General features: G+C 45.7%; 1 protein-coding gene across 1 annotated transcript in view; it reads right to left on the minus strand.

Annotated features, from left to right (window-relative positions):
* RCOR2 (REST corepressor 2) overlaps nt 1-7,497 on the minus strand; it is a 39,675-nt gene extending 32,178 nt beyond the window's left edge. The window contains exons 1-3 of the mRNA XM_030218923.1: nt 7,368-7,497; nt 4,927-4,983; nt 3,810-3,890 (exon numbers count right to left, since the gene is read on the minus strand). Of these exons, the coding sequence (XP_030074783.1) occupies nt 3,810-3,890; nt 4,927-4,983; nt 7,368-7,497 (268 nt within the window). The remainder of the gene's footprint in view (nt 1-3,809; nt 3,891-4,926; nt 4,984-7,367) is intronic.
* Nucleotides 7,498-13,972: the final 6,475 nt, after the last annotated feature.

The raw sequence follows: 13,972 nt of genomic DNA on the forward strand, positions 1-13,972 counted from the left end.
GACTTTGAAACTATCTCTGGTTGGAGAAATGGAACAATTAACAGACAAGAGATCCTGCTTCTGATCTATGGACACACTTTGCCAGTTTAACTCTACATTCTTAAGAGTTTTGCAGGGAAGGGGCTGGGGATGATGTAGGGGGATAATATGGGGTTTATGGTAGGAATAAATTAAGGTGATGGATAGTTGGAAACAACTTAATGTTATGAATCTAATTACAAATGGTAGGTTCGATGTTTATTCTGTAAAATTTGTGTTGGATAATTTGTTTTTTTCCATGCCTATTATTTCAATAAAAAAGTAATGTTAAAAAAAAAAAAGATTAGGAGTTTAAACTGAATATGTTCTTGGTACAGCACGGGAGCGATATGGTCAAAAGGTTTTGCAAAATGAAGAAGGCAGACAGCTGTGGGTTGCACTAATTGAAGATGCTTTAAAGATAGAAGTGGTTAAACCAGCATACATAATAAGAGTGACAGGAGAAGGGCCGAACAGATGTAAAATTTGAATCTGAAATAAAGAGTTTGGGGCTTTTTTTTTCTGGAAAACCGTTCATTTTGTCCCTGGGTTTGTATGTCGGAGTCTCACACACAGACACAGAGAAGCAGAGACACTACACAGATATAGAAGATAGATAATCACATCCTTGTGATAGAGAAATACACAGATATGTAGAAGAGAGTCTCACACATACACACAGCTTTCATTGGAAGAAAAAACCGTATATCTGGCTAATCCTTTTAAAAGTCTTACAGCTTACAAAGATTCAAGGACACATACAACTACACAGTGCGTTTTTTCTAGCAAAAAAGGAGCCGGTATTCAAATGCTAGGCCACCCTTCAGGAGTGGGGTGATCACTGAGGGACCCACCCCATAACAGCCAGGCCCCTGTAACCAGTCACAGAATCTATGACAACTGAATTGGTGTGTAGAGCCTGAGCTTTTTCATTAAAAACTTGGGGTTCATGGGTCAATTTTAGCAGACAATGGAAAAGGTGCCGGTACTCAGTACCCCCAAGTACCCCTCAAAAAAAGCACTGCACTACACATAGACACACATGTGGTGTCACATAAGCGAACTCTTGCACACTGATACAAAGGCAGACTCTCTGAGTCACATACACACAGTCATGTGTATCCCAAATCTGGCACCTTCAATAACTTGCTCAGACACAGATGGCTCTCAACCTCTTGTTCTTGCCTGGCTTAGTCTCTCCATTGCCAGTCTCCTGCTCAGTCTCCCTTCCCTACATCTTACTGCTTCTCTTTTGTTCACTCTCTCTCTCAGCCTCCTGTTCCTTCTCCCAGGCCTCTCTTCTTCTTGGCCTGGTGTTTCTTCTCCCTCAGCCTTCACATATTCTCTCACTCTCTCCTTCCCAGCCTTCCCCTTTAGGATTTCTCTGGTTCAACCTGTCCTCCTCAGACCTCTAGCATTTCATTATAACTCAGCCTCTCCTCTTTCCTGGCTTTGCCTCTGTTCCTGCCCTTTCTCTATGCAGAGGCTGATTCAGCCTCTCCTGGCCTCCTGTTGCTCTTCCCTGACTCAACCTTTTCTCCTTCCCATTTCCCTACTGGCCTCTTGTTTCTTCTCCCTGGCTCAGCTTTTTTTTTTTTCCTTGCCACCACCCCTCCCCCAATCTTCTGCTGCTTGTCTCCAGCTCAGCCTTTTCTCTTCCCACCCACTTCCAGCCTCTTGCTGCTTATGGGGCCCATGCAGAAAGCAACCATGAGCTTAGCTGCAGGGTTCTCCACTGGCTGAACATGGATTGTATGCACCGAGCAATGCACAGAAGAATTGTGCGTCGGTATTAGCTCATGCAGGAAGATATAATGCATGTTGTATTAAAATATATACTAATGAGCTAATTAAGGTATTCTGTGCAATACAGAGAGTACTCTGGCCACTTTCGATGCATACACAACGCAAGAAGTTTTCTGTGAGAGTCCAGGGTAATGTAGAACGTTTTGCTGAGAGAATTTCTTGCCTATCTTTCACATTAAAGTGTTGGTTTTGTCTTGTTACGCAAGGTATTAATCCACAAACAAACCTTTTCCAGAGACGGGAAGGTGGTAGAACTAGAGGACATGAATTGAGGTTTAAGGGGGGCAGACTCAGGAGTAATGTTTTTTTTACGGAAAATGTGGTAGATACGTGGAATACCCTCCCGCGGGAGGTGGTGGAGATGAAAACGGTAATGCAAACATGCGTGGGATAAACACAAAGGAATCCCGTTTAGAAGGAATGGATACACAGACCCTTAGCAGAGATTGAGTGGCAACGCCGGTAATTGGGAAGCAAAACTGGTGCTGGGCAGACTTCTACAGACTACACCCTGATCGTAACTGAATAGATATGGATGGGCTGGAGTGTAAATTTAAGGGGCTTAGACGTTAGCGTCAGAACTTTTAGTACAAGAACAATGCTGGGCAGACTTCTATGGTCTGTGCCCTGAGAATGGTAAGGACAAATCAAACTCTGGTATATATATAAAGTATCACATACCATGTAAAATAAGTTTATCTTGTTGGGCAGACTGGATGGACCGTTCAGGTCTTTATCTACCGTCATTTATTATGTTACTATGTAAGTGGAGGGTAGCCCATGCAAGTTTTTAAAGGCAGATGGTAAGTAACAAACGTGTGTGTGTCCGAACAAAACTGCAAGTGAGAACATAGATCAGTGCCTGTTCTTCTGCACCTAAATATGAGCCTCTTAAATATTTCAAGTGCAAATAATTTGTGCAAGGCTCATATTTAGGCGCAAAAAAACAAACGCCAATTGTGCTGACACTTTCGTTTTTGGCTTGGACATTCACACAAGAAGCTGTGCTTTCAGTGAAACCTCGCGCACATGCATCCAACATACTCCTCCCGCATGTACCCCAGGTTTGCCGTGCATAAAACCTGTATGCATTTACTTCTCTATGCCATGGTATTATGCTCGTGGTAGAAGCCACACACTCGGACATCTGCGTGCAGCTCTGCTGCTTGCTTTTCTGCATCAGGCTTCAGCCTTTTCTAACCTCCCCCCACTGCTGCTTCTCCCTTTCTATCCCCACTCCCATGGCCTCATGCTGCTTCTCCCTGGCTCAGCCTTTTCTATCCCCACCCAACCTGGCCTCCTGCTGTTTCTCGCTGGCTCAGCCTTTTCTTAGCCACACCCTCCCCCCTCCTGCTGCCCTCCCTCCCTCACTTTTCTAACCCCCCCCCCCCCCCCCCACCACCACAACCCAGCCTCCTGCTGCTTCTCCTTGGCTCAGCCTTTTCTCCTCCCTCCTGCCCCACAAGCCTCCTACTGCTTCACCCCAGCCCAGCCTCTCCTCTCTCAATTTAATAAATCATCCCATAGGTGACTGGAAACCTCTGACTCTGTAATTGTTTTTATCAGTCCCTGGAGGCCAGCTGTCAGTCAGACACTTCCCAGCTCACAGCAGTCAGCAATAGTCTCATCCCCTGCCTTCCCCATAAGAGAAAGGTAGAGGTGCTCAGCTTGTCACAAGGTGCACCCCCAGTTCCCCTCCATGGAATCGAGGCATGGGCAACGGGGAGATAGATGCTCAGCTCCTGAAAGCTGCACGTCCTCCCAAACTATGCTGGGTTTGGCAACCATCACATCACATATCTGCTGCTATCTCAGGAGGGGGTGGGGGTACCTCTTACAAACAGTGCATCAACAGAAAAGCACCAACCATGGATCTGTCCTGCCTCTCTCAAAGAATTTGCCAGATCCATCTCGCCAGGAGAATCCGGAATAGATCAATTTAGAGTGTGCACGCACACATTCACAGCATATGTTAAAAGACTCACATTTTGTGTCAGACACACAGTGTGTGGGACTCCAAACCAGCATTCCCTTCAGCTCCTTGTTGCTGTATCGTGCTGGGCTGTCTATATTATGAATGAAAAATACAGAGCACAAGAATGAAGCAGGCAAATGCTGAAGCTGATGAAGTCACAGCTAAGCAGAGGACACTTCCCTGAAAATTCAGAGACAGAACATGCCCCAGGGGTCTCTCTCTATTCTGCTTCACTATATCAATGGTGCAGAGAATAAAGACCATCCCAAGCATTTCTATTACTCCTATTGCACTATATATATCATACAACATTCTGCCTCACCATTTCACATGGTGCAAGACATAAAAACCATCCCCAGGTGTATCAGCCTCTTCTCTCTCACTATATCACATGGTGTAAGGAATAAAGACAATCCCTGATTCTCTCTCTCTCTCACATAGTGCAGGGAATAAAAATCATTTGTGGGTGTTTCTGCCTCTGCTTTCTCACCAAATCACATGGTGCAGGAAAGCCTTGTGCCAAGTTTTTTTGTCCCTGATGATTGACTATTAAACATGCATAATCCTGATGGGAAAAGCATATCTTTACAAGGCTACTGTTCATATGCTTGCATCGTATTATGACTCTTATTTGAATTTCAGTGCTTTTAAATGTGTATATTTTTGATCCTGTTTCATGGTAGTCTTATTACTAGGTTTCAATTTGCTGTTTTCCACTTTCATTATATTTATGTTTATACTTATACATCTTACTATTGTTATACTGTTAACAAAATTGTAAGTTTGATGTCAAACTGTACCTTCCACCGCCTTGGGTGAATCTCTTCATAAAGGCAGTTAATAAATCCCAAGCATAAATAAATATCCCAGCTCAACTAATGAAGAGAATGAACAACATGCATCATTTTGTAAGCCAAGTGCCCCATGCCTCCAGTGAATCCTCCTCCCCCCTCCTTGCAGGGCTTTAGTGACATCAGATGTCAGATGCAGACTTCTCTGCGCAGCCTCCATCTTTCTGTCATGGAAGTGCTCTTGACAGGTGCCTTAAAGGATCCCTCCATACAGCAAAATTTGTTCAAACTGAAACAGAAAAACCTCTTCCTAGGAAGAGAAAATATGCCTGCTACCTGGCTTACATTCTGGGATCATGGCCTGATAGTCGGCTCCCACACGGATCATGCTGTCTGAAAGAGAAAAGAATGATCAGGATGTATCAAGAGAGACATTTACATGTGACGGACCTACTCTGCACGTTTGTGTCTATTACTATCAAGAAGTTTAAGCTAAGTATTTTTTCACTTCTATATTTTTGGGAGGATCCATGAGTTGTCATTCCTGTGAAGTTTTTAGCAATAAGGAGTAAAAGAGATAAGGGTTTTTTTATGCCGATGAAGAAAGTAGACCCATGTTATTTCCTCCATACCCTAGTCAAAAACATTTATTGGGTGGAGGTTTAGGCAGAGGTCTTTTTCCCTTTCTCATTAATATTCTCTTTGCACTTCACAGGAATATAGTATTGTATTAAGTACTTTGCAATTCATACAAAGAGAAGTTTTTTTGTGTTTGTATATCAAGAGAGACAGCAGCCAGCCCCCTCCCCAGTCCACATACTGTATGCCAAGTTCAGTATCCAGGCTGAAAGCAATGGTAACCTCTTAAGCAGATAAGAGTGTTTCCAACAACCTCGTGTGAGAACTTGCAAATGGCTACTCGAAGTAACAACTCAGACACTAAAAGTGACTCCTCTTGCCCTTACCAATAATTAATCATTCTAGGGAAACAAGCAACCAATATGTCCTATATAACTGAGGCTAGGGCCCAGGTCTGCTAATATTGTAGGTCCCCCACCAATCCAAGAATGGGACCCATATTTCTTAACCTCTGCCCAGCCCACTTCCAGCCTGAGGAAAAGTCTGAGTTGGTTCTGCAGTGCTTCTAGCTTGAGGAGCAGAACCCTGGACTAGAAGTGGAACCTTGCACTACCACAGAGCAAGACTCAGGGATGGGAATGGAACCCAGGTTGCCCAGCTTCAAGAACCTTAACTTCAATACAGAGCCAACTGTGCTTACATGAAGAAAACAAATGTAACACCTAGCTGCACCATCTCTGGACTGTTGACATGGGGTGGGGGCTCAGATGACAGAAATGATTAAGAGCACAGAAATTGTCTGCCTGGGATGGTAGCTCCCTCTGACTCCCAGATTTGGCTCCTGTGTCTGCTCTCAAAGATCCCTGTCCTTGTGTTGGCTGCTGAGAAACTGTGGAGATCTGGAATTATTTAAGACTGACCCAGCCCAGCTCACCAGTAGCAACTGATCCTTTCCAAGAGCCAAGCAGTCAAAGCTGTTTCTATATCCCCTCCCCCTACACTGCCTCTCTTCATCCAGCACTAATCAGGGAGTCATCATCCCTCCTTTACAGCTCATCTAACTCAACAGGGCTCCAACACACTTGACCCTCACCACGCCTTCTCATTCAGCTCTCATCATGGAGGTACTCTCTCCCCTGAAGAGAGAGTAAGCAGCAAGGACATAGGATCTCTCACCACTCCACCCATCATCTACAATCATGTATCCTTATCCTTCCTTGAGCTCTCATCAGGGAGTTATCATGTACAGCCTGTCTCCAGACAGAAATACTGACAAGAGGGCGTTAACAGAGACTCAAGAAAACAAGCACAGGAGAGACAGGGTGGCTGGTGGACTTCAAGGCAGCAGACTAGAGTAGAGAGAGAGAGAAACAAAAAAACTGGAGACAGTAACAGAAAGAGAGAGCAGCTCTAAAGAAGAGACAACCAGGAGACAGAGATGGTGAAAAAAGCCTAGGAGACAACAGCAATACAGAAAGCCAGGGAGAAAGAAATAACACCAGAGAGACAAAAACAGTGTAAGCACAGAATAGAGCAACAGCAGAAGAGACGACCAGAGAGCGCCCAGGGCACAATTTCTCCTCCAAGCACAGAGCTGCACACACAATGAACAAAGCTCAGAGCCCAGGAACCAATCCCTCCTGAGTCCTGGGGGCGCCTTTCAGTGGCTCCCACTCACCCTCCTGGAAACTGTACAATGGCAGGAGCAGCCTGGAGGGAGGGGAGAGGGCCTTTGTTCTGAGACAGGGTCATCTGCGGCTACTCGGCTCGTTTTACACTCTTCGGCCATTTCTACTGCAATTCCTCACTCCTTCCCCTAAAACTTTTCAACTTCTTAGGCTATCTGTAATTTATTTTTACAAAAGCCCTTGCCTACAGAGTACAAATCCATTAACAAGACTATTTTCAGTAGCGAATAACTCGTTCTCTCCAAGCCCAGAACACCTGCTGAGCTCAGCCCGGGGATGTCTCACGTCTGTAGCATTATTTGCAGGGATACGGTGATATGGTGATGTCACCAAGCAAGTCCCTTCTATCATAACCAATCCATCCAAAGGGTCAGCCTCCCACCCTGCCATGATTCGACTCCAACCTCCTTATACATTTCACCTGTTTTCAGATATGAATGCACAAACTTCTATTAAAGTGTGCTGCTGCTGTGGCTAAGGATGATAGTGATGCAAGAAGGAGATCCTCACCACGGGGATGCTCTTCCTCGCTGTTCTCCTCCTCCGAAGCGTGCGTCTGGTTGCCATTAGACGCCGGTTTAGCCCGACTCCGGGACAGGATTCCAGATCCAGGACCAGGCTTCTCCACCACAGACGGCATAGTGAGCACCAGGTGTAGATGCACCGTCCCCTCCCTTCCCCCAGCACTGTGCACAACACTCCACCACCAAAAAAGTCAGTAAGAAAAAAAAAACCTCACACACACCTGGCAACTTCAATAAGAATTCTCAAAGCCAAAATTCTACCATTGTCTTTTACATTTAAGCAAAACAATAAGTTACTATTAAGGTTGCAAAGTTATCACAAGCAGCTGCTTCAGCTGTAAACTTGCAGCAAAAAATGTTAATATCCTTTCAAATAAATTCCCCAAAAGTTTTTCTTTGCAAAATAAGTGATTTTTCCTTTCTGAAAAGTGTTTACATGGAGAAAAAAAGGACAAAAAAATCCTTTGCAAACAGATAATTTTAAAAATAATTTTAAAATGGTGCCATAGCAAAAAAAAAAAAACGAGAGGAAGGGGCGGGGAAGAGATCAGATCATGACCTCTCTCAGCATCTCTGGCTGAGTGAGGGTCCCTGTGCATGGGACAGAGTCAGCTGCCCCAGACAATGAAAGCTAGCATAGGGCACAAGATGTCCCTGAAATAAAAACAGCCCAAACACCTCAAAACAAAAATAATAATAATTAAAGAAAAATAAAGAAAGAAATGCTATTCCTCGGCAAGAAGGCAAAATCCCCAAACAGCTGAGCTCCCAGGGAGCGAGTTTGCAGAGTTTGTGACTAAAGCCTGGGAGCAGACTGCTCTGTTCCTGGTGATAGAGAAAGGGGACGGAGGATTTCCCAGGTGCCCCCTATCCCACGAGAGAACCCCCAGGCAGCTGGTACAAGCTTGATCCTAATGCCAGCCCATAACCTCCAACTCCTGCTCCTCTTGCTGCTCGCCACACAATGAGCCCGGCACTTGGAAGCAGGCAGGCTGCAACCCAAAGTAGTGCCGGTTCCAACCGCATCACCAGCCTCTGTCTGGAGACTCCCTCCGCTCCTGCATCCGATACCTTCTCCTCTTCCTCTTCTTCTTCCTCTTCCTCCATGGGGCACAGGAGGGGGGCAGGGAGGGAGAGGTGAGAGCTGCAGGATAGCAGTAGCAGCCGTTCGAAAGACAAGGAACGTGCACATACAGTCCAGGCACTCTTTATTATGGCGAAGGCGGAAGTATCCGAATCCTAGACCTTAACCTTAAAAGAGAATGCTAACACTGTCTGGGGGGGGGGGGGGGGGGGGGGCATCAAGTCATGAAATCTTCCCTTTAATTCTACTTTCCCAAAATACTGTCAGTCTTTCTCCCAGTACTCTGGTCCTACCCAATTCATTTCTCTCTTCTAATATCTCTTCCTCTGCACTAGTCTCTCTCGTTTGCCCCATACTGTCTCGAAGATGCTTTATGTTGGTGGAGGGGGTGCTGAGGAGGAGAGAGAGAGGATTAATTTCTGTACATCCTTCTAAATATTGCTGGCTGTTTAATTTTAAAAATTAATCTAAAAGGTTTATATTATTATTATTATTTGTGATACTGATGATGATGATCTGGGAGACAAGATAGCTATCTACTCACTTTTATCCCAGCATGGGTTTATCCCGGATTCCCCGGGTCAACGAAAAGAGGATATAATTCCTAAAATTCACCTAAATAATTACTGTCTTTATACAAGATCTATATCATAAGCTACAGATCCGTATACAACCAAAGATATACAAACATACCACATTCAAAACAACAAAAAAAGGTTTAAATACTCGTTACCCAGCACGCAGCTCTTAACATCAACCAATTAAAATAATGTGCCTGAGAGGTGTGTTTATTTCCACTTGGAGATATTTTATGCTTTGTGGTTTCTTTGGGGAATTTTACATTACAATTTTTGTCAGAGTGTTTACAAAATATTCCCGATCTCTTTCCCTATTCTCTACCTTTCCTCCTCTTTTCCCAAAATGCCGATAACAGAAGCGACATATCTGGGCTAAACGGGTCAGTTCTCAGTGCCAGGGGGGAGGAGCTCCTGGTCCCATACAGCATGGTGGACGCCTACAGGAGGGAGGAAGGGAAGAGTTGAAACAGTAGGCAGCAGGCAGGCGGACCGCATAGAGAACAACCACGTTCTCCCATCTGCAGAGAAGGGGCTCCCCCAGCCTGTAAACTATTGATTCACTCGTTCCTGGGCTTCCTGCCAAAAGCGTGCAATGCACCGGGGAGCCCCAGCCAGCCGCTGAGCTAAAATAGGCAAAAAAAAAATCTATTGCCTACCTAGAGGCTGTCCAGCCTCCTGATATGTGGGGAGGACCGCCCACCGCTGAGCTGAGGCCGTACAAACTTATTGGCCTGCTACCCACGGCTGAGAAAGTGCCCGAAACGTCTTGGGGACCTTCAAAAGCTTGTTAATTGGAAGAGTGCCAGGCAAGGAGAGAGACTGCGAAAAAGTCCTCCCGCAGGGAGAGACCATATGGTAGGAGAATGTTAAACTCCTCACCAAGGAGAGGCGCCAGACACTGCGCTGAGACTTCTAAACTCATCGCAGGGAAGGGATTGAGTATCACCAGGGGGAGAGGAAAGCGAGAGTATGAAGACTAGAACGAGTAATGGGCAAATAAAAGACTGTTTCTGTCTCTTGTTCCTCTGCCTGCCCTGCAGTACTGTAGACTTTAATCGATTTTTTACTTTACCTATGTTTTCCACTCGTCCTGGACTTTACACCTCACTCCCCCATCACTAAGAATCCTCTTATCTTATCCTAGGCTTTATCTTCCCCCCCCCCCCCCCCCCCACACACACACACACACACAGTATGTTGATAATCTACTTATCCCAGGCTCACTCCCCCTCTGCTGAGGAATCTCTGTGCTTATTTCAAGCTTTACCCCACATTCCCCCACTGCTGAGGACCCTCTGTGTTTATTGTAAACTTTATCCCTCACCCCCCCCCCCCCAGTACTGAGGGTCTTAGTGCTTATCCCACTGAAGGTCCTATGTCATTACCTAGGCTTTATCCCTCACTCCTCCAGTACTGAGAATCTGTTGCTTTTATTTTAGGCTGTCTTTTATCCTGTTACTGTTTTTGCCTCTAGTGTTTTTTTTTTTCTCTGGGAGACTGTTCCATGCGTCTACTACCTTTTCTAAGACTAAATCGGTCTTGCTACTGCAGTCTGCCCTCTTCCAGATCGATGACCCTGTGCCATGGAGTTTGCTTTCCCACTGGTAACTGCATGCCTCTTGTGCATTATTTATACCCCTTGAAGAAGCAAGCAAATGAAACCCCACCCACCCACACAGAGAGGCCTGAAAAATGTTTTGGGTATATGCTGCCATAGGAGCCAAAATTATTGGGGGTGCTAAGTCCAATGAAAACACCCCCTTCCTGGATACATAAAAGGAATTGCCTCGATATATTGGGGGTGCTCAAACACCCACAGCACTCACAGAACCGTCTCCTATCTCATTGGCTTGTTCTCGGTTGCTCCTGTGGCCTGGGGCAGGATGTGAGACACAGGGGAGTATGCCTGGAGGCTGCAGCTATCCTTTGTCAGCAGGAAATGACATTTAAAATTACAAAAAAAAAAATATATAGAAAGTGTCTTCTGCTGACAAAGGCTAGATCTTGCCCGCTCCTGGATAGGATGGGATCTACCCTCTATTTCTCAGGTGTGCAGGTAGCAAAAGTGAAAAATCAGCCTAAACAGAAATCGTTCCATGAATCCCAGCAGCGCCCTTCAGACCCTTCTGCACTTCCTCCAAGGCTGTAACAACAAAGAAGACCTATCTATGATGTAATAGTGAGTGATTATGATATCACCAGAGAAATCAGAGGGCTGGTGAGAGAACCGTGATGTCACCAGAAGAGCTTGCTATAACAGTACAGGAGAAAAATTACTGTACACACAGACAAATCTTCAGTAATAAGCCTAGCTGGAAAACTGAGCAATTTTTCTTAATATTCAGGTAGCACACACACAATATTATATATACACACACACTCAAATTGTATATATGTATATTTTTTATTTCTCATGTGGGCAAAGAGAGAGAACGGCACAAAAATATTTGGAACTAGGATTGAAAGGGAGAGCAAAGGGATTGGAGATACTTGGGGAGGCAGAGGGCTGTCTGAGGCCGCTGGGGACTCGGCTAGAAAGGAGCTATTTTAGGAAATGCAACGTCAAGGCACAGGAGTGATGCCAAAAGATCACTGCTAGTCGCCCACACAGCTCGGGAGGGGGTCAAAAAAGAAGGGGCACAGGTAGTAATGAAGGGCAGAAATTAGTTCCCCCACCACCAACACAGTACACACATAACACACAACCCTTTGGTGAGAAGAAACCTGGTAGAGAGGGTAATGCGGGGGTGGCTATATTGTTTGTCACTTCTTATTTCACTGAAGGGAGGCTGACACAAAAGTGGGCACGTTTTGGAAACTGGTTTGTGAAAAGGAAGGGGAAAGAAGGGACTCTAGTTCCATCACCTTTAATGTATGATTCTGAAGCTTATTTCAACATCCCATGGCAAAATCAAACAATCCAGGTGTAATAAATCTATTTCTACGCCCCCCTCCCCATTTCTCCATTCTTTTGTCCATAGCTCACACAAAGAGGCTACGGCAGATGCTCCCTGAAGGCTCAGACTCTTAAAGGGACATGCTCCCCTCCCCCACCTCCACCCAACGACCCCAGCTCGCTTTTTGTTCAGGGGGGAGCAGGCGGTGGGAGGTAAGGGACTGGAGATCTTGCTTAGATCAGAGGGCAAAAACTAGTTCCACCCTTTCCAGCAATGCTTTTAGACACTCTTGTTTTGTTTTTCACCCAGACTCTTGCAGAGCTGATGATTCTTACGCCTTGGGGGGGATGGGCTAGGTATTTTCTCCCATCCCTCCCCCGCTTAAATAAAATCACCCAAGCCCCATGCGTTTCAGTGAAGGATTAATAGATTCCAGCCTTCGGCCCCCAAAGCTTTCACTCAGCCGTTTTATGATTGCATTAAAAGCAATGATATCTTCAATGTCTTGTCTTTCAGTTTTATTTACACTGTCCCCATCTGCCCATATGTCTTCACAGTAATGCCCTGTACGCCTATTGCCCCCTGCTTCCCTCCTGTCTGCCTCTCACCCCCTAGCAGTTTCTGTATCTCTTGTTTATTGCCTTCTGTCTGCCTCTCTTACCCCTTTACAGTTTCTGAATCCCTTATGTCCCTGCTTCTCCATACACCCCTCCCCCCTTCTCCCTCTCCTGGGCAGTTAGTTCATCCACTTATTTATGTCCCAGCCATAGGAGCCAACATTTCAAAATGATTGGGGTGCTAAGGCTAATGGAAATGACTCCTCTGTGGACACAGTTGAGGAGTTTGCACCCACAGAAATGGCTCTCCCCCCCCCCCCCCAGCAGATTCTGTATCTCTATTTATTGCCCTTGCTTCCCCCCTCTCCACCCAACACATCTCCTTGCCAGTGTGTTTTTTCTAGCGAAAAAGGTGCCGGTACTCAAATGCTAGGCCACCCTTCAGGAGTGGGGTGATCACTGAGGGACCCACCCCACAATAGCCAGGCCCTCTGCAACCAGTCACAGAATGTATGACAAGGCAGAATTGGTATGTAGATCCTGAGCTCTTTCATTAGAACTTAGGGGTCCATGGGTCAGTTTTAGCAGACAATGGAAAAGGTGCCGGTACTCAGTACCCCCTCAAAAAAAGCCCTGCTCCTTGCTCTCCTGGGCCCGCCCTTCTTATGTTTATTGCCCTGCCTTCTCCCCCCACCCACCCCAGTTTCTGTAGATCCCTATAATATCTCTGCTTATATCCCCAGCTTCTCTCCTGTCTGCCTTTTTTACCCCCAGAGCAGTTTCTGTAACTCCTTTTATTGCTCTGGGGAAAACCCCTTCAGCAGTGCCTGTATCTCTGTTTATTGCCTCTCCTTTTCCTCCTACCTGCCCTTCTCTCCCCTCTGCAGTTCTCCATGTTTATTAATCCCGGCTGTCTTCTTGCTCTCTCTGCTCTTTTCTCCAAGAGCTAAGATTTAGACCCAAAGATCCTAGCCTAAAGATGGCTGATGACATCCTAGCTTTTGTCTCAACAGCTAATTTGTTTTATAGTATTGTAAAAAAGATGCTCCCCCCCCCCACACACACACACAAAATGTGGATTTGGGGGGTACAGGAGCACATGTATATGTGGGTGGGTGGGAGGAGGGTGAATGTAGGAAGTAGTTCTTTTCTGCTATCCCCTTAAATTTGAAGCTTATTGGTGTTAGAAGGTGAGACAGCTCCACAGTCTCATGCACAAATCTAAGCTTGTTCTCAGACAGTCCTGAGCCGACCTTCCAGAAAGCAGGGTTGTGTCAGAGACGAAGACACACAGAGATAGACAGAAGCAGAGGGGGAGGCAGAAAGAACCTCAGCCAGTCTCTCAGAAAATGTGTTAGAAGTGTACAACAGAGCACAGAGATAAATAAAGAAGACACAAACACAATAAGGATGAGGAGATGGGAGAAATAAATGCTGTGAGGGGAGAGAAAAATAGGCAGGGGTCAAAGAGAGAC

This window comes from Microcaecilia unicolor, chromosome 11 (genome assembly GCF_901765095.1).
Source record: "Microcaecilia unicolor chromosome 11, aMicUni1.1, whole genome shotgun sequence".
NCBI lineage: Eukaryota > Metazoa > Chordata > Amphibia > Gymnophiona > Siphonopidae > Microcaecilia > Microcaecilia unicolor.